This window comes from Pantherophis guttatus, chromosome 10 (genome assembly GCF_059756535.1).
Source record: "Pantherophis guttatus breed Tessera chromosome 10, ASM5975653v1, whole genome shotgun sequence".
Taxonomy (NCBI): domain Eukaryota; kingdom Metazoa; phylum Chordata; class Lepidosauria; order Squamata; family Colubridae; genus Pantherophis; species Pantherophis guttatus.
In genome coordinates, this window is record NC_142072.1 from 27,244,469 (window position 1) to 27,265,626 (window position 21,158).

A 21,158-nucleotide genomic window follows, 5' to 3' on the forward strand; every position below is an offset into this window, starting at 1 on the left:
TGGCACCACCGGAGTCGTGGATGGTCTCCGTGGACAGCCCCGTGATTTCGTAAAAGCTGCTTTGACAGCGTTGAGCAGCTGTCTGGCGGCTTGAAAACCTCTCCATCAGGAGAAGGAGAGGAGAGCCAGTGGGTGTGGGTAGAGCTCCCCAAAAGTCCTCTGGAATAATTCCAGAGGCTTGGAGGGCGAGAGCTCCCCGGTCAGCCCACTGAAGCTCCGGATCCGGGACAACTCTGTTTTAAACAGAGCCAGATGTCACGACCAATTCTGCAAGCAAAAGTGAGTTTGACTGAATACAAGCGCAGACAGAGCAGAAACAGGAGAACAAGCATTTACAAGTAACATTGCTTAACTCTGGGTTTACATTGTTTCTAATTGAATCTCTTTGAGTTGGAGGCTGAAGATGGCACCTTTGTTGTGGGCGTGAAAGTGAGAGTTAGAAACGAAAGTGTTTATTGAGAACTTTGCACTTTGAGAGTGGATTAAAGCTGCTGGGAACTGAGAGCTTGTGGAGAAAAGATTATTTTGCTTGACAAATTATAAACTATAAATTACAAGCTTTTGAAAATTGCTCAAGGGATTTTGTGGCTGTGAAAGGGGAAAAAAAGACTTTTAAAATAAAGATGGCTTCTAATCAAGTTAAGCCAGGAGTTTCTAAAAGTGGAGGAGGTTCTCCAGTAGTGTCAGTAGTGACACAGAAAGCACAACTTCCGGCTGATTCACAGAGCCAGGAGGCTTCTTTTAATGAACTTAAAGAATTTATTAAAAAAGCCATGAATAATCAAACTGCAGCTATGAATAACCTAACAGTAATTGTGGAAGGGAAATTTAAAAAATTTGAGGAGGATATAAAGTCAATTAAGGAAGTTGTTGAAGAAAAGCATGATGAAATAAGAGATGATATTGTTCTAGCAGTCTCAGGATTGGCAAAACTTATTATTCAGGTGGATGAGAGAGTAGAAGAAATCAATGAAGCCAATCTGAATTTGGAAAATAAAATGGGAGACATTATGACTAAAACTGAGAAGGTGGATGATGAATTGGTTATGTTACAATACAGATCTATGGAATTTGCCCTGAGACTGAGAGGGCTAAAAGAAAATGGTTGGGAAAATTTAAAGGATATTTGTGCAGAAGCTATAGCAGGGCAAATCAAAGAAAGTCCAGAAGATGTGGCAAGCCAAATTGATAAAATTTATAGGGTTAATTCTTGGGTGGCAAGACAAAGGCAGTTACCAAGAGATGTGGTGATCTATTTTACAACTAGGAGGATCAGAAATGACATTTTACAAGCTTCCTACAAGAATAAGGTTCAAGTGGCTGGACAAAAAGTGGTAGTTCTGAAAGAGATCCCTCCAAAAATGTTAAGAAGCAGAAAGGACTTTGGCTTTTTGGTAAATGAACTGAGAAACCAACAAGTGCAGTACAGATGGGATGTTCCAACTGGTCTAATAGTGAATTATGGTGGAGAAAGATACCAGTTAAACACAGTCTGGAAGGCAAAAGATTTTTATGTTAATGTTTTAAAGGCTGGACATCCACCTTCACCTTCACTGACACGAGCAACCTACAAACGCCAAGAACAACAACTAAAAGTGCAACAATCTCAAGATTCATCTCAAGAAGTCCAAAAAACAGAAGCAGTGGGAGGGGCGAGGCTGAAGAGTAAGATGGAGGAGGATATTCAGCTGATGCTTTTGAAGCTTCGAAAGGCCAAAGATGGCAACTAAATTCTTATCCTGGAATGTTAGTGGTTTAAATTCACCACAAAAGAGAAAGAAAGTATTTCACTACCTGAAACAATTTAAGAACGATGTTATTCGTTTGCAAGAGACACATATTAGATTATTAGACCAAAAATACTTGATAAATTCAAGATTAGGTACACATTTTGTGGCATCAGCACCAGAGAAGAAAAATGGGCTAGTTATATATGTAAAGAAAGGACTATCAGCTAATTTAACTGAGGCAGATACTCAAGGAAGATATATTGCAATTGAACTATTAACTCAGAGTGGAAAGATGCTTTTAATTGGAATATATGCACCTAATCAACAACAGGATAAATTTTATAAATTTTTACACACTAAAATAATACAATGGGACTATAAATCTTTTATCCTAATGGGTGATTGGAATGGAGTAATAGACACACAGAAAGATAAAAAAAGTTTATCAAAGATCTCAACTCGTGCGAAATTACCTAAATCTTTTTTTGATATGATGGAAGATATGGACTGAGAGATATTTGGAGAGAGCAGAATGCTGAGGAAAGAGATTTTACATTTTTTTCCGATAGACATCAATCCTTTTCCAGGATTGATTTTATACTAATTACAAATGATTTTTTTTTCTAGGGTGAAGAAGACGAAGATATGTCCAAGAATCTTAACCGATCATAGTCCGGTCTGGGTGGAATTTGAACAGGAGAGGGGAGAAAGGAGGTCTTGGAGGTTAAATGAAAATTTATTTAGATATGAAGAAAATGTGAATGAGCTTAAAAAACAAATGAAAGAATTTTTTGCTATTAACATGCATAAGGAAATGGTATGGGATGCAAGTAAGGCCTATATGAGGGGAGCTTTAATACATATGAATAATAAACATAGATTAAAACAACAGAAGAAGAGGAAAGAGATAGAGGAAGAAATAAAAAAGAAAGAACAATTACTTATAATTAATCCAGGAGATAAGAAAGTAAAAGAAACAATAAATATATTACGAGAGCAATTCAATATGTTAATGACTGATCAAGTGGCAACTAGTTTACAATATGCTAAACACAATACATTTTGTAATGCTAATAAACCAGGCAGGTGGTTGGCTTACGTGTTGAGGAAAAAACAGAAGTCAAGTCATTGGTAAGATAGAATTTAGAGGTAAGGAGGTTTATCAACAGAATATGATCAAAAAAGCCTTTTTAGTATTTTACACAAAGCTATATGCCAGTGATGCAATACAAGGTAAAGATATAGCTAGATACCTAACAGAAGGGAATATCTCTGAATTAACGTTAGAACAGAGGGAAGGATTGAATCAGCCAATAACCTCTGAGGAGATTATTGCAGCAATTAAACAGTTAAAAACAGGTAAAGCTCCGGGAACAGATGGAATAACAGCTGTTTATTACAAGAACTTACAGTCTGAAATGGTAGACCCACTTAGAGTTTTATTTTGTAAAATTCAATCAGGGGGAGGAGTCCCACCCTCTTGGAGAACAGCTTTTGTTTCATTGATCCCGAAGGAAGATCAAAATTGTGTCAAACCTGAAAATTTTAGGCCAATAAAACTTTTGAACACTGATTACAAAATCTTTGCCAAGATATTAGCGAACAGATTAATGCCAGTTATGCAACAAACAATTCATAATGATCAATCAGGGTTTATAAAAGGGAGGCAAATGAAATATAATGTTAGACAAATTGTAACCTACTGGAATATTTGGAAAAAAACAACCAAATCCCTGCAGCATTCATATTTTTGGATGCAGAGAAGGCATTTGATTGATTGAATTGGCAATTTTTGTTTAAGATAATAGAAAAAATGCATTTTGGACAGTATTTTATACAATCAATTAGAGCAATATATCAGGAACAAATAGCACAAATAATAGTTAATGGAAGTTTAACAGATGTTTTCAAAATTGAGAAAGGAACAAGGCACGGTTGTCCTTTGTCTCCATTGCTGTTTATTCTAACTTTAGAAGTTTTGTTGAACAAGATACGTGATTCTGACAAAATAAAAGGAATTGTAATTAGACAGCAAGATTATAGATTAAGAGCATTTGCAGATGACTTGGTTGTTACTTATCTTGACCTATAGAAACAGCTCCACACATGTTGGATATAATAAGTCAATATGGTAGGGTATCTGGATTTAAAGTAAATCAACATAAGACAAAGATGATAACTAAAAACATGTCTATATCTCAAAGAGAAGACTTAGGAAGAATAACGGGGTTTGCGAATTTAGCAGAAATGGCGAAAATTTCAGCGTATCTGAAGGACTATAGACAAGAAAGATACATATCAGAATGGAGAAGATGGATTGATTATATTCAAAATAAGTATCAGACAAGAAAATATCAAATAGCTTATGAGTGAATGTTAAATTCTAGCCATAGTGGAGTTAAGGTTTCGGGGGGGATTTGGTAGTTTAAGAATAAGTTAGGTTAATTTAGCTTATGATTGTTAATTGAAATGCCCTGTATTTTGCTCTGGGAAGTCTGGGGGGGAGGGAGGGATGGGAAGGGTGGTGGGGGTGGTGGGGGTGGGGAGGGATAGAGGCTGGGGGGAATATTGGGGGGGGAATTTTCTTTGTAAAACTTTTCAATAAAAACAACAACAACACTTAAAATGTAAAAAGTCCCTAGATCCCCATGAATCCAGCTCCCTGCCTTCCAATAGACTGCTGCCCAGGTTCTACTCGACCACATGTCATGAAGGGAGCCCATCTCTCACACACACACTATCTCTGGGTTTCACAGCTGAACAGTTCTTACTTTGAGGGAAAAAATGGATAACCTTCAGTGACATGCCTTGATAACATAGCCATGATTCCATGCCTCGCCTTCTTCAATGATAGACATAAGGACAACTTTTTCTGACATTCTTTTAGGTATCTCAAGATTGGTGCTATATTATATCTGTCAGCTGAAGCATTTGTATGTCTCCAATGACCAGAAAGCAATAGGACAAAATATGGACCTCAAAGATTACATGCTCAAAATGTGCCATAATTGCATACTGTAACCTTGTTACATGACTTACATGAAAAATTTATATAATAAGAAATACTGGTCTAGTACAAATAGGAACAAGAATTAAAATACTTAGGAAAAGAGGTAAAAAACTTTGGTACAACTGATATCACCTTGATGTCTGGAAGCAAAGAACTTAAAGAATGTCATTGAAGCTTGAAGAATTGTTCTAAAACAGAAAAGGCTATTCTGATGCTCCTTGTTGAAAAAGCTTAGATTATAGGATAAGGCAGTGGGCACAAATAGGCAAAGAAGTTGAAGCAGTTACAGGTTTCCCCTTTCTAGGCACAGGGATGATGACTATAGCCATGAAATAAGGAGGAATTTCTTGCTTGGGAGAAAGGTGATGACAGATTTAAACAAAAATGTAGAGACAGCCTTTTGGCAATCATAAACATCTTGCAAAGCGGTGACTTTCTCTCTTGTAAACTGTGACATCTGGACCCCAAGAAAGATGGAGGAGAGAATAATCAATGCCCACTGCTCCAGGAATCCAAAACTAGTATTCCAAGAAGCAAGCAGTTCAAGAAAATGTCAGTCTTGAGTCATAAACTTCCTTTTCAACACAATTAATTCCTAAAAAAGATTTAGGAATACCTCATTGGTTCTGGATTCTTAATGAAACCAAAATATCCCTTCCAAAGTCAATAAGGTCATAATTACATTGAAAAAATAAATTATAGAAAGTTTATTTACATTTCTAAGTGTTGGTAAAATTATCCTCAGGCAGCCTTTCTTCAGTGCTGTAGACCTCAACGCACCACTTGGGAGGCTGCAAAAATATTAACATACATTTTTACAAGAAATTAGTTGCTTAATGAGGCCAGTAATAATGCTGTTATGATTTTATTGGATTTAAATTCCATTGTAGTAGGATACAATAAAGTGTCTAACATGTAAATGACAAGTTGACTTTATTTAATTTATCTTTGACTGACAAAGTCAGGAGATCAATGTCATCATTTCAAGCCAAGGGAAGAGGCATGATTTCATTCAGAGCAGGGCAAAGCAACAAAACTATTCTGTAAAGAGAGAGCCTTAAACAATACCTTTTAAGTAATGGTGGGCCCAGTGGAGAGAAGCCAATGGTCAGAAAATTTGCCAAGCACAGCCACTCCTCAACAGAACAGCTGTCCTAACCTTCAAAGGATTTCCTGGATAACAAGAGACACAAAGCAAATGACTGACTCACCTGAAGGATTGCCACATAGAAATTAGTACAGATTTCTTTGATACTGCTTGGGAGAAAGATGATGACAGATGTAGACATAAGGGCAGAGACAGCATTATGAATTAGCAGTTTCAAAAACAGCAAAGACCACAGAAATGTAGAGCTGGAAAGATCCTTTAATGGAACTTTTTGAAACATGCAGGGAAAACCAATTAAACCATTCTTGATGAACTGTTCAGATTCTTCTTAAAAAACTCCAGATATGGAGAATGTATCATCTCAGCCAGGAAATTTTGCACTAAGTGAAATCAAGGTAACTGCAACTTGTATTCATTATTTCTGGTTCTAATTTCTGTGGGAACGGAAAAGGGTTCTTGAACTTTTATCCCTTTTTACACTTTTAAGCACTGATAAAATCTCTCTCTTTTGTACTCTCCTCTCCAGACTGAACATCCCATGTCCCCTCATCAGAACTGGTAACCACTGGTTGTTACATCTGTACATAGGATTTCCAACAGATCTCGTTAGCACAAAGAAGAGGGGGATACAGTGCTTTGATACAACACTTCTTTGAATGAAATCCTGGAAAAGATAATCAAGCAGAGGATTTGTGAGAACGTAGAAATGAACAAGATGATCTCTAGAAGCTAGCCTGGGTTTGTTAAAAACAGATCATGCCAGAAAGCCTTATTGTCTTTTTTGATAAAGTGACTAAATTGAATTTACCTAGTATACTTGTACTTCAGCAAGGCATTTGACAAAATAGACCACAGCCTACTTCTTGATAAGATAGAACAATGTGAGATAGACAGCACCACCACCAGATGGATTCACAACAGGCTAACAAACTTCACTCAATGGATAGTCCACAATGGAACTACATTGACATGGAGGGAAGCATTTCAACATCTTCATAATGCTCTAGATGAGGGGAAAGAAGGGGAACTTATTAAATTTGCAGATGACACCAAGCTGGAAGGAATTGCTAATACTTTGCCCCACAAAGCGACCTTGACTATGTGTCAGAATGGTCACACAATTGGCAACTCTAAATCTCAACCAACAGCTCTGTCTTACACCTTGGCAACAAAAATCAGAACACCAAATACAAGCTGGGCAGATACGACCTCGTAGACGACCCCCACTCTGTCAAGGACCTAGAAGTACTCATCTCAAATGATCTAAACCCCAGAACTCACTGTAACAGCATCATCAAAAAAGTATTAAGAGTTGCTAACCTAATTTTGCAAAGCTTCTTCTCCAGTAACATTGAACTGCAAACTAGGGCATACAAAACCTTTGCCAGACCAATTCTTGAATAAAGCTCATCTGCCTGGAATCCACTCTGTATATCGGACATTAATACAATTGAGTGGGTCCAGATGTATTTCACGAGAAGAGTACTCCACTCCTCTGGCCACAATAGAATACCTTATGCCACCAGGCTTGAAATTTTGGACTTGGACAACCTGGAACTACGCTACCTATGGTCTGACCTAAGTATAGTACACAAAATTGTCTGCTACAATGTCCTACCTATCAATTACTTCTTCAGCTTCAACCACAATAATACACGGGCAAACAATAGATACAAACTGAAGGTAAACCGCTCTAAACTCGATTGTAGAAAATATGACTTCAGCAACAGAGTGGTCAATACCTGGAATGCTCTACCTGACTCCGTTGTTACATCCTCAAACCCCCATAGCTTCCACCTTAAACTGTCTACCGTGGACCTCAGCCCATTCCTAAGAGGTCCATAAGGGGACGTGCATAAGCACACCATCATGCCTACCATCCCTGTCCCATTGTCCCATTTATTTGTACTCATTACCTGTGCTCATGTCCATGTTTATATTTATACCTGTTATCTCGTACGTTTGACAAACTAACTAAATAAATAAATCCAAAAGGATCTTAACAGACTTGAGCATTAGACCTTATCCACTCAAATGGAATTCAGTTTTCTTTTTGGGCTATGAATGAAATGAATGAATGCTGTCATTCAAAGGCATCTGGCAAAAAAAATAATGTGTGGATAAGCTTAATAATATAGTATTTCTTTTGCTACAAACAGTGGTGGCGCAGTGGTTACAATGCAGTACTGCAGGCTACTTCTGCTGACTGCCAGCTGCCAGTAATTTGGCAGTTAGATCCTGACCAGCTCAAGGTTGATTCAGCCTTCCATCCTTCTGAGGTGGGTCAAATGAGGACCCAGATTGTTGGGGGCAATAGGCTGACTCGGTAAACCACTCAGAGAGAACTGCAAAACACTATAAAGCGTCATATAAATCTAAGTGCTATTGCTAATACAGATCCTTTGCTATTGATCAAAATAATCCACAGAAATATAAACAAAATATCAAAATATCATTTTAACCCTAGCTGCAAGAGGGAGATGAGGATTATAAACTGTTCCACTTCAACAGTCCAAGAGGAGTTGAGGACTAACTTTTAATTATATTTCATCATTACCTCAACAGGATAAAATTCTCGATAAATCCAGTATTCATTAAACAAAACTAATTTTCATTAATTTTTAAACTAATTTTTATTTTTTATAAAATTATGGTTTTATAATCTTTAATTTTTAATAAGTTAAATTATTATTATTAAATAAGGTTTTAATCTTTTAAATATTTTTTAACTTTTAAAATCTTTTAAAATCTTTTTAACACTTTTAAAATCTTCAAAGAATGGTAGAACCCAAGGTCTAATAAATTACATAAAATTGGACAATATTAGAAATTCTGCTAAAGAAAAGATTGTGCTATTAATAAATTCTGCATTAAATCAATTTCTTTGTAAATAAAGAACCACTTTTTTAAGGGATCCTGGTTTGAAATCATAAGGAACATTTGAGTTACAAGATTAATAATATAGTCATGGAAAAACACATAGTTATGGGGGGGGGGAATTCTAACATTGTTGTGATCTTCAAAATATGTGCCATGTATGTATTCATACCTATAGAAATATAATCATACCAAATTATATCTATACCAAAAGTAAGCTGATTGAATTACTTGAGGAAAACATAAAGGCTCTAGAAGATAGAGCAAAGAGTCTAAAGACAAATCTAGCCACTCTGAGACTCAAGCAAAAAAAAATGGCAAACCCCAACTAAAGGAAGAAGACTGAAATCAAACTGAACACCATAAGGAACAAATAACTGTCAGAAATAGTGAACATTTAGAAATAGACTCTCTAAAAGGTGTCATGTCACTCATAGAAGAAAAAAAATCCAATCCAGTCCAGCCCCACTGAAGCTAAACATAACCTCTTCTTGGAAGAAAGCATGCAGATATCTGGAGAAGGAACATTACCAGGTATGCTAATGACAAGGGGACAAAAGTAGACCAGACCAGAATGTAGATCATCGTGTTCAGGACTTATAGCGGAGGTCATCGTGCAACTTCTAGAAGCCACAGCACTTCCACAAATATAACCGAGAAAATATGGATCAGATGATACCTTCACCACAATAAAATAAGGACCAATTAGAGAACACCCATCAATAACATTTTTAAAGAAATCCAGTTTGCTAGAGAAGAAGAAAATAACAACTCGCCACCCTTCCTGGACATCCTGATCAGCAGAAACCACAATGCTAAAGTAGAAATGCAAGTCTACCGAAAAACCACCCATACTAACCAGGTGCTCCACTACCAAAGCAACAACCCAACCTCCCACAAGAGAAGCTATGTAGGGATTTTATTTAAAAGAACCCAAATACACTGCATCTATACAACACTTTCCAACAAAATGGATACCCATGCAACTTTATCAAAATGTCCCTGACCTCTCAACCTATTACAGCACAGCCAACACAAACCCTAAAAAGAATTACACTACCATACATCAAGAATATCTCAGAAACCACCAAGAGACTACTACAACTACATGGAATCAGCGTAGTACACAAGCCAACTAAAGTCCTTCAAAACATCCTAAGCAAACCAAAAGACTCAGCAACCCCAGAAGAAAAAACAGGAGTCATCTACATCAGGGGTCTCCAACCTTGGCAACTTTAAGCCTGGAGCAAAGCTGGCTGGGGAATTCTGGGAGTTGAAGTCCTCCCCCTGCAGACCCCTGATCTACATCATTCAGTGTAAGAACTGCAGCAACTACTACGTAGGACAAACAGGCAGAAGACTGCCAAAACGCATCCATGAATACCAACTGGCAGTCAGAAGACACAATGAAAATTCTTGAATTTCATAACATATAGACAGATTTAACCATAATTTCAATTGGGAAAATGTGATAATCCTAGACCAAGCCAAGTCCAAAAACGGCAGGGAATTTCTAGAAGCCTGGCACTCTAACAAATCAGGCATCAACAGACACATAGACATTAACAACATCTATAAACTATACAAAAGAGACAATCAACCTGCTCAAAATAGAACAAAGAGGCTCCAGCACCTGTCCACCAGTAATCAGCAGCCAGATCAGTATAGATTAACTCCAAGGTTAACATCAGACCAATAATCATGTAAACAAGACCCCAATCAAGAAACTGCCAAAGAGCCATCAGTAAACAGCCCAACCAAAGAATCTCTTAAGGCCACCCCCCACGCACAGACAAGCAAGTCACTGGAATATATACTAACAGCAAACAGTTAGTTCCCTAGTTAGGGTACTACATCTACATTCAGGGAAGTAAGCAGGGGGGTACCCCAACGTTCTGTTTTAGGCCCAGTAATCTTCAATAGCTTCATAAACGATTTAGATGAAGGGGTAAAAGGGGAAATTATCAAATTTGCAGATGACACCAAGCTGGGGGGAATAGCCAACACTTTAAAAGGTAAGGTCATGGATGGAGAGTTTCTCTTCACTTAATGAAGAGAAATCCAACCTAAAGCTAAGAAGAAATTTTCTGACAATGAGATCAATTAACCAGTGGAACTGCTTGCCTCCAGAAGTTGTGGTGCTCCATCACTGGAGTTTTTCAGGAAGAGATTGGACAGCCATTTGTCTGGAATGGTATGGGATCTCCTGCTTGAGCAAAGGATTGGACTAGAAGACCTCCAAGGTCCCTCCCAACGCTGTTATTCTGTATTCTAAATCAATTTTATAATGTCAATAACTTGGTTCCTCTTTCCTCTAACCTTTAGAATAAACGTTTAGCCAAAACACGGTATCAAACTAAAATTTCTGTGGAGTTCTACTGCCATCTTGTGACTTATAGAGGTATTTATTGTAACTTGCTAGATTGAAATGTATTGTATATATACACAGTAAGAAATAATTTTGAAAATATAGTGCTTAGATTTTTTTCCCAAATAAAGCCTTTGTGCTAATTTGTGTTGTTACAACTTTTCCTAAATGCAAATTTTACAGCTGCTTTTGCAGAATAAAGCATGTGTGGACAAACCACCAAGATGCTGGACGGAGGAAAAGCCATTCAGTACAATAGTAACAGGGAACTTTTGACCTCCAAGTTCTTCTAAACCAAGGCTGTCAAACTCGATTTGAGGGCCGCATCAGACTTACAGTTGACCTCAGGGGGGTGGGATGACCGTGGTGGGCCTGACTGGGGTGGGCATGGCCATGGTGGGCGTGGCCAGCTCAACATCGCTCATGGCCAGGGGCGCCTGCGGTGGCCCAGGTGTGGCTGGGGGGATCCATTGTCTCCAGCAGAGGAAGGCAAGACCAGGATGAGTGCCAAACCTTTGTCCACCAGAGGAGCCTTGCCATCCCTCTCAGGCCACGCGGAGGATCCCCGGATAGTGGCACAGGCTGCCCAGAGCCCTGGTGTGCAAAGGAAGGAAGGCAAAGTGTTTGGGTATACCTTCAACCTGCCTCACTGCTATAGCTTGTAAATCCTAACAACTATATAGTAGGGCCAGCTATCCCAACATTTATCATAAATGGAGGCCTTACTCTCTTGGAAATGGTAACATTCATGCTAAAAATTTGAGGATCACATCCTGTTCATATGGCTGGAGGCCTGAAATCATTACAACAGCCCTGTGGGAGTTGATGGGAATTTATTTATTTTACTTTACTTATTAAACTTTTATGCTGCCCATCTCCTCTACAAGATGACTCTGGACCATAATTTGGTGCAAAACATTTGAGTCAACATGGCTTTGCCTGCCTACCAATTGTAGGCCACTAATTCCATAAATATTTCTTCTACATCTTTCTGCAAAAATGATTTACATGTTTACTCTCGGCAGTGTTTATAGGTTCGAAATAAGAAAATATATAGGACTTCTGGTTGACATCGCGGCATGAATTCCTGAAAAATAGAGGCGTTCCGCCAGGCTCCATGAAATGCAGCCGGCAACTGCTTGCTGGGAGACCCCTATGGGGTTAAGCCTCCCTGGAGGGGTGGTGAAGATAGAAGAGACACTTCGTCGATCGTGAGGAAAACACAATTTCCTTGCTCAACTGAAGAAAGTTCTCCTGAATGGCAGCAGGGACGATGGCCATTTTTGGTCAAGTCACAAGCTGGGACAACTGGGATATTAAGATCTTGTGCTGGAACAGTGTGGACAGAGCAATGAAACTGGATGAGAAAATTTCCAACTGTTGTCTTAGAGACTTAATTTAAAGTTCCAAAAATGTTCTCCAAATGCTAAAAAAGTGGCGATTGGATTTATGGAGAAAAATTAAAAATAAAAACTAAAGAGGAAGATTAAAGATTTAGAAGTAAAAGAAAAACCTAAAGGATGATTTAAAACATAGGAAGCCTGGAAAAACCAAACAACTGTGAAAAGTGACTATTAGGAGAAACTGCTGTTCTAAACAATCAGCTGTTTCTGGATTTTTAAATTCTGTGGAATGCTGGAATTGGGAGTAGGGGAGCCATCTGCTGGAGGAAGATTACTGCATTGTAAATAATCCAAAAGGAAATGAAGAGAAAGTAATAACATCTGGAAAACTATCAGACCTTGACTTTATCTTAGTAGGCAATTGGAATGCTGGGAAATATTTACTGAACTTTTTGAAGATTCAGAAGACAAATTTCTCCCCTTTTTAAATGCAAATTTTAATGTGTTAAATGCAAATTTTAATGTGTTTTTAAATTATGGGGTATTTCAAATTTGTTCAGCCAAATTATTTAATTCATTTTTATTCTATTTTAAATTTTTGTATTTATGTGTTTTATCCTGTGGCTGTTCACCACCCTGAGTCCTTCGGGAGTAGGGCGGTATAGAAATTTAAATAAATAAATAAATACATTAAATTAAATTAAACACTAAAACTCTACTGGAACATTACACTGAAAAGCGGATTTGAAAGATTGGAAGAAATTTGGAGGGCTAAATTCGATTTGGGTTATTAACATTACGTGATAGATCCATGATGGCGAACCTATGGCATGCATGCCGGAAGTGACACGCAGAGCCATCTCTCCAGGCATGCAAGCCATCGCCTGTTGCTCTTCCAGGTTCTGGCACACTGGCCAGCTAGTGTTCACACGCGCGAGAGCTCCAGAAACAAGAAGAGCCGCCGCCCGGTGCTCATGTGCACACCGGGAAAATGATTTTCCGGCTTCCACGCCAGCCACCTGGTCTTCAGGTTTCTGGCACACATGCGCGTGCGAAGACCAACTGAAGCTCTTCCGGTTTCTGGTGCGTACACACGCATGCTCCCATTTCAGCACTTGGTGCCGAAAAGGTTCCCCAACACTGTGATAGATCATCTTACGAAGCAAAAGAAAAAAAGTGACAGAAGGTGGGGGGGGAAGGGAAAAAAACATATGCAAAAAGAAAACATGTAACAGGTGCAAAAGTATGCACGTAGCAAAAAAGTGTCCCCAAGAGTGGCGTAGGAGGCTAATGCCTCCTAAGGCAGCATTTAACATCCAGCTGCCTGCAATTACTGCGAGTTCAATTCTCACCAGGCTCAAGGTCGACTCAGCCTTCCATCCTTTCTAAGGTGGGTAAATTGAGGACCCAGTTTGTGGGGGCAATAAGCTGATTTTGTATAAATAAATAAATACAAAAGTATGAAGGCTATTGCTTAAAGCATTGTAAGCCACCCTGAGTCTCCAGAGAAGGGCGGCATATAAATCAAATTAAAAAAAAAAGAGAGAAATCCACAGCACTGCTTGGCAAAAACATCTGGTTACTTTTGCTTACAAGTTGAAAGAAAACATGGTAAAGCAGAAGACATAATTTCTGTACGGTGTTAATTAGAATCTGCAACTGCAGCCAATAATTCATTCCACTATAATATACCATATTTTTCGGATCATAAGATGCACTTTTTCCCCCCCAAAGAAGAGGGTGAAAATCTGGGTGCGTTTTATACTCCGAACGTAGTCCTGCCCAGCTTCTCAAACGGAGGATTCAGAGGCTGAAAAAAGCATCAGAAACGAAGCTTCAGAAAAAGAGACTCCAAACAGAGCTTCAGTAAAAAAAGCCTCAGAAACAGAGCTTCAGAGGGTTTTTTTCTGAAGCTGTTTTGGAGGCTTTCAGAGGCAGAAAAAAAAGTTTTTCCTGAAATGGAGTTTCAGAGGCAGAAAAAAAATCAAGGCACAGAGCTCACAACCAATGAACTTGTTGCTAAAATTCACCTCTGGGAACAGCTGACTGGGGGTATTCCGTGATGCCGATCCACCCGCCAATCAACGTTTTTCTTATTTTCCTCCCCAAAAACTAAAGTGCGTCTTATACTCCAGTGTGTCTTATACTTGGTGAGTTTACAACTTTCCACTGGAAATACAAAAATTGTATTTCCTTGTATTTAATTCAGAGGAGAGAAACTTGTCGAGATAAAGATCTTTTATTAACGTAGTCTGGGAACATATCCACTCCAGACCTGACCTTCTGGCAGAATGCAATCACCTGTGAAGAGTGTTCAAGCATTTGTTAAACCTTCAACAAACTCACATTGACATTTTGAGTAAAGAACAAAGTCGGAGGCTCTGGAAGTGCTGTCATCATTAAGAGAATGGCATTTACCTGCCCAAACACGGATGATCTACAGGAAGATTCACAGAAAACATTTCATCAGATGGAAAGTATTCTTACTGAAGGATGTTTCACATGTTGTTACAAATGAGCAGAATTGTTTGCAATTTATAACCCAAACCTATAATTGCTCCATTCTCAAAGCCGCACATATTTTTTAAAAAAATAAAATGGCCCTCTTATGTGATCAGGCGGCCTCAAGAATGAAATATGGAATGAAACCAAATGAATTCTAGCCATTTTAGCCATGGCAGGGTGAAATGGAATTATTTGTGAGTGTAAAGGTTTCTCCTGATCAGTCGTGCCCCCCTCTAAGGGACGGCGCTCATCCCCATTTCCTAGCAGAGGGAGCCAGCGCAGCCCAAAGAGGCTTCAGAAAAATAGTGTGAAAGAAAAAACAGTGCAAGAATGAATGCGGGAACCGATATCGAGTGACCAAAAGCTTGACAATTCCAGACATGACATTTCAAAGAGTTCTGCGGACAGTTAGAGCTAGAAAAGCAGATAAGCGCTTTCATTCCATGGGTTTGCAGAGGAGAGGTCACAGGATAGATTTACTTTTTTCAGGCATTGCCACAAAAGTATGCGATAACTCAGGTGGAATGTGTTGAGCAAATAAATTAGGAGCCATGTTTGAATTTCAGAGCCTCTGGAGCACATCCTGAAACAAACAAGGAAGTTCCCCCTTGGAGGAGAGGAGAGGCCGCCTGCCTAAGTATGACGAAAGGCACCACTCTGCACCGTGGCTTCCCCTCATACGGTCACTCCTGGGTGTCCGTCTGAGCTATGACAGCAAGTCCCCAAGGCAGACTCCGCTTGCTTCAAACGAGACGGATGACGTTGTGCCGCCCGTCCTCCGTGCTGCTGCTCCTGCCCTGATCCACACCCAGGGTAGGCAAGCAAGCCCCAGGCCGTCCCGACTCAGTCCTCCTTCGGGGTGCCGTTATGAGTCACTGCTTTCAAATTGGGAATGTTGGCTTGATGGCCGCAGGGGCGGTGAGAGGAAAGGCCCACTTCAAAGACCTCGTGGATGGCCTTCCGGAAGCAGTGGAAATTGTAGTCTATGAGGCCTGCGAAGAAAAAGGGAAGAGAGGCGTCAGTTGGGAAGATCTCAGGAAACTTCTGTTCCTTCAGCTTTCCCACTGACCATGGGATCTGATTATGATGGCAACTAGGACTGCAAAGATTGGGTCACTAAGCAATGCAACTGCACTTTACAACTGCATCATCTAATAACCGAAATTCCAGTCCCAATTGCTGTAAGTCAAGGACTACCTGTACTGTATGGCATTTAATGTAATGTTAGTATAATGCCCTTTTTCTGTGGTTGTCATTTGTGCAGGGGTTCAAACACTGATTTAAGAAAAGTTATATGGCCGCCCACTCACTCTCAGTGACTCTGGGTGGCTGACAAAAATAACGTTTTTTAATTTATTATATGGCTACTTAGCTAAGGTATTCAAGCTAAGAGAAATTACCCTCCCTCCCATGCTGGAATAATTATTTCATTGTCTGGAAGGGCAACCTTTAATGCAGCTTTAAAACAATTTCGCCAAAAGGAGTGATAAGTAACAGTTTTATGGAACATTCCGAGCAGCCTCTGCTTCCAATGAACTGAACAGCTGAAGCATTTCTAAGGTTGCTCTCTGATGCTTGGAACACTTGAGCTATGTTCCAACTTTCACCTCTCTAGGACAGGGGTCCCCAACCCCCACGGCCTGTTCGGCACAGCTCATCTTGTGTGCTACAGTTCCCCTCTTGCCCCTCCCCTGCCGGGTTGGGGACTGCTGCTCTAAGACACAGCCAGCTCAGACTAAATATTTCAGATGAAACTGTTTTGCCCCGAGTTTGAAGCAGGGCCTATTTTCTATTTTGGAAAAAATAACAAAACTATGATTATTGTTTTTAATGGTGGTGTTTGTGCTGCTGGTCCGTGACTGTGATAAAGACTGAAAAAGATTGACGGAACAAAATGATGAGGCGCACAAGCCCATTTGCTCACCTTTGCGTTCAAAGCTTTCTTCTCTGAGGATACACACCAAGGCTAGAAATTTTGTCACTTCTTTTAAATATAAAACAGTTGTGTTATTGAGCTTAATAATTGCCATAGATTCCTCGTCATATGCACTACCGCTGCCATCTTCTTTTAACCTAGAGTAGGTTGAAGGAAAAAGACACAGCATACCTGAGATTTAGACTGACCACTTAAACTTGATACAACTCAGATGCCTCATTTATATTTAAGCAACTGAACAGAACTTTACCACAAACGTACAATCTTTACAATTTATGACAACTTCGGAAATGTACATTTGCTTTTTAGCTTGATTAATCTGCAGATACGTTTTAATATCCTTACATTTATATTAATATATATTTATATTAATATAGAAGTCAGCTTATCATAATACTGAAAGAACTTTGTTATTTTATTTATTCATTAAATTTATATGCTGCCCATCTCACTGACAAGTGAGCAGCAGTTATATTTTGACAGAAAAACCTGTTCTGTGATCATGACGTGAGACATACCAGGTTTCATAAGGATGCTTGCTCAGGATTCTAGACAAAATCAGTTTTAACGACAAAATTATGCCAACCATAAGCAAGGCGGCATAGCATCCCCCACCTTATAAACTAAATCCTTCACAATTTTTAAGGTTATCATGCATTTCTCAAAATATCCCTGAACAGTAAAGGATCTTAGAAGTCAGACTTCTTTCACGATTGCTGTTCCATACTTCCAAAGCACTTACTTACCCATATATGCAAGAAACATCAATGACAACGTCAATCATGTCGCAACATAACTCGTAGGACTGCATGTCAACAGGGGAACTGTCTGTTGCAATATAGATCTTGCTGACAACATCAAAAAGAAAAGCTTTTTCTATCCCCGAGTTCTTCAGAACATGAAAAGACAGGTTTAAATTAAGATTACATTTCACAAATGCCCACATTTGTCCCAAGATTCATTTGCTTTTATTTATTTTGCAATACTTTATTGTACATACTCAGGAGGTAAAAATATCCACAATATAACACACTACATATTTTAATCATTTTTACTAGCGTGCAATCCAAATCTTTGATGTACAAAGATTATTAGTTTAAAATGTCTAATATAAACCAGATAATCTGTTAAAGCTCAGCAAGATTCAGCAGTCTCCAGCCCACCTCTGCTTTGGAGGCAAAAGTTCTCTCCAAGATCTCTTGGTGTCAGTTTCATCATCTCCTAAATGAAAATCACTCATTTGCTAACTTTCACCACATTATTCACCCTTTCAAAATGTGGAATAATTAACTGCTACTTACTGATATAAAGATATTCAGCAAGTTTTCCAAAGTGGGCAGCTGTGGAATGAGCTTCTGCACCACCTTACTGAAGGCCTCAAATATTGAGTGATCATAGATGCTGGTCAAATAAAAGCTAAAAAAAAACAAAAAAAAGAACTCTATAATTAGTTACCGGAATGGTTTCAAATGTTACCTGCTGTTTTGGCCAAACTAATACCACCACTGATACCATTCCCCAACTAGAATCTGTTGAAATTCATTTCTTTGTGCGATTCACAATTAACTAATATAGTTATGATTTACTGAAACCACTTGGATCTGCATGGCACATTAAGATTATGAAATCTGCACTAACATTTTCATTTCAATTAACAAACTGCTTAATCTGTAAATAAATGATCTGTTATACTGATCTACTATATTTATACCAAATCAAGAAGAGGACTAATTGGTGAGGGAGGGAAAGAACTTTGTTTCAAGATGAACCAAATTTCAGTTTTCAGAAATTCAAGAAAACGATAAAATCATTTGATGAGAAAAAGTAGAATTGCTAATTGTGACAGCATTTGAGATTCAGAAAAAGTATATTCTGGGCTTTAGCTGTTAGTGCTGAATCATTAAACAATCGTGCAGGTCATTAAGTGGAGCATGAGGTGCCTCAGGCATGGGCCTTGGAAGCTGAGCAGAGGCCCAGGCTCGCCTGCCCTAACCCTCCCAAGGCCTCACCCACCACCACCTCGATGCCCCATGCTCCACTTCTTGCCCCCTGGCCTCACAGGCCTTTTCCCACTCTCACCGGAGGGCCCATTCACCCAGCAGCCCAAACACCCTCCTCCTCTTCCAGAGCACTGGAATGGATTGCTTTGTCGCATGGCTGCATGGCACAATTCTGGAAGCCGCTGCCACTGTGTCTGAGACAAAATGGCGGCCACTTTCAGGTTGCTATCGTGCAGCCTGGGAACAAGATTTGCCATTTTGCTGTTTAAGGCGGATTGCACAGTGCTTTCTGCAGCTTCCAGACCTTGTTAAGGCAGCAAAATGCAGCTTTTGTTGTTGGGGCACTCGGCAGTGGCATTTTCTGGCCAGGGAAAAACGGCGCCCACTTCTGGAATCGTGCCATGGGTACCATCAAATCAGCATTTCTGTACTGAAAGAGGCCTCCCTGCTATCCACGTGTTCTGGCCCCAACTTGTAATTAGTAACAGCCATTCAAAAGCATGTAAGAAACTACAGAAACGTCACTTGCCTAAGATGTAGTTTTTCTAAGCCGGCATCGGCAAGATCATCATTGGCCCTTTGATGGATGTCCCTTTGAGTTTCAATTTTATGGTCGTCCGATAAGCCGTCCACTTTATGAATAAAAACTTCAAAGTTCATTTCTGGGTTGATTTTGTAGGCTTTGGAAACGGTAATATGGAGCCTGGTTAATGCTTCCATGTAGTCATCCTGTAAAAGAAATGGGATATATCTGTTTTTGCAGGATCCTTTTAGTTTACCGGACACCGTAAAAACGTGCAAGATTTTTGCAGGCCTTGGATCTTTTGAGGAATCCCAAGAGCAGCTTGGACTGGGGGCCATTTCTAGACCCTTGAGAAGCGGAGACAAAAGCAGAGGAAACCGTAACAGGCTAATGGCATCGTTACCGCAAACCCTGGTTAGTTTATGCTGAGCTCAGCGTTGCTGGGGGGGCCTTGGCTGGTCCCCCCTCCCCCACCTGCGCGTCGATGACGTAGATGAGCGCTCCGGTGCCTCGGAAGATCATCTCGTAGTCGAAGGTGGGGTCGAAGAAGTCCATCTGGCCAGGGAAGTCCCAGATCTGGAAGTTGACGAAGGAGCTGCTGGAGACGTCGTCCTTGTAGATTTTGTTGGTGCTCTCCAGGAAGAGCGTCTCGTTGGGGGACATTTTGTGGAAGACCACCTGCCGGACACAAACCACGGGCTGCTCAGGCCGGGCCTCCCCCTCCCCCTCCCCTCCCCTCCCTTCCCTCCCCCTCTTCCTCCTCTCCAACTCCCCCTCTTCTCCCCCTCTTCCTCCCCCTCTTCCTCCTCCCTCCCCCTCTTCCTCCTCCCTCCCCCTCCCCTCCCCCCTCTTCCTCCTCCCTCCCCCTCCCCCTCTTCCCCCCCCGCAGCCTGGCTAGCCCGCCCAGCCCCCCCCCGCAGAGCCCGGCCTCCGCCCAAGGGCACCTTCTGGATCGAGGACTTCCCGCTGCGCCGAAGCCCCATCAGCAGGATGCGGGGCTGCTTGGAGGAGTCGCCCCCGCCGGCCCCCAGCCCGCCTCCGGGCCCCGCCAGGCCCAGCCCGCCGCCGCCGCCGCCCGCCAGCTCGGCCCCGTCGTCCTCCCCCGCCTCGTCCTCGTCGGCGCCGTAGCCGAAGTCTTTGGGGAAGGCATCGGCCGCGCCCAGGCTGCCCGCGGGCAAAGCTGCGCCGGACAGCTGCGCCGGCTCCTCGGAGGCGCCCGCGGCCCCGAACGGCATGGCGGCCATGACAGCCCGGCCCCAGGCGGACGCGCAGCCCATTGGCCGGCGCCGGAGGCCACGTGACAGCCCCTCGCCCACGGACACACCTCCCTGGCGCCGGGCTGCTTCCGGGTCCGGGCCGCCGCGGGCGCCCCCTCCGGCCGGGCGGTTGCAGGGCAGCCAAGCGGCAGCCAGCCCAGCCGAGGCTCCTGCAGCCCCCGGGCGCTTCGTCATCGGCGCCCCCCGAGAGTCCGGAGCCCCGAGAGCGAGGCTGAAGCCGGGGAAGGGAATACCTAACAACTCTATATATTTATCCAATAGAGGTATAAACGTAGTTACTTCTAACGACTAGTTTGTTACATTTGTAGTTGTAAAAAGTATCTTATATTTCTATTACTTCTATTATTTTTTGGTCTTGATTTGCCTGGTTAGGAAAGTTTACCTTACTTTACACCTGTACATCTCAGCTTTTTCTTATTTTCCTTTATTGCCATAACCCTTTACTTCTAAACTAAGATGTAAAAGCATCACTTCATCTACT

The 21,158-nt window shown here is 40.9% G+C and overlaps 1 protein-coding gene across 1 annotated transcript; it reads right to left on the bottom strand.

The window, feature by feature from the left end:
• Positions 1 to 14,656: 14,656 nt before the first annotated feature.
• LOC117663278 (ras-related GTP-binding protein C) lies at positions 14,657 to 20,673 on the bottom strand. The gene is made up of 7 exons (XM_034413313.3): positions 20,345 to 20,673; positions 19,875 to 20,078; positions 19,407 to 19,606; positions 18,179 to 18,293; positions 17,624 to 17,766; positions 16,866 to 17,014; positions 14,657 to 15,933 (listed from the first exon to the last, which is right to left on the bottom strand). Exons 1-7 carry the CDS (start codon positions 20,642 to 20,644, stop codon positions 15,785 to 15,787), a joined length of 1,260 nt encoding a protein of 419 aa, XP_034269204.1. The 5' UTR covers positions 20,645 to 20,673; the 3' UTR covers positions 14,657 to 15,784.
• Positions 20,674 to 21,158: the final 485 nt, after the last annotated feature.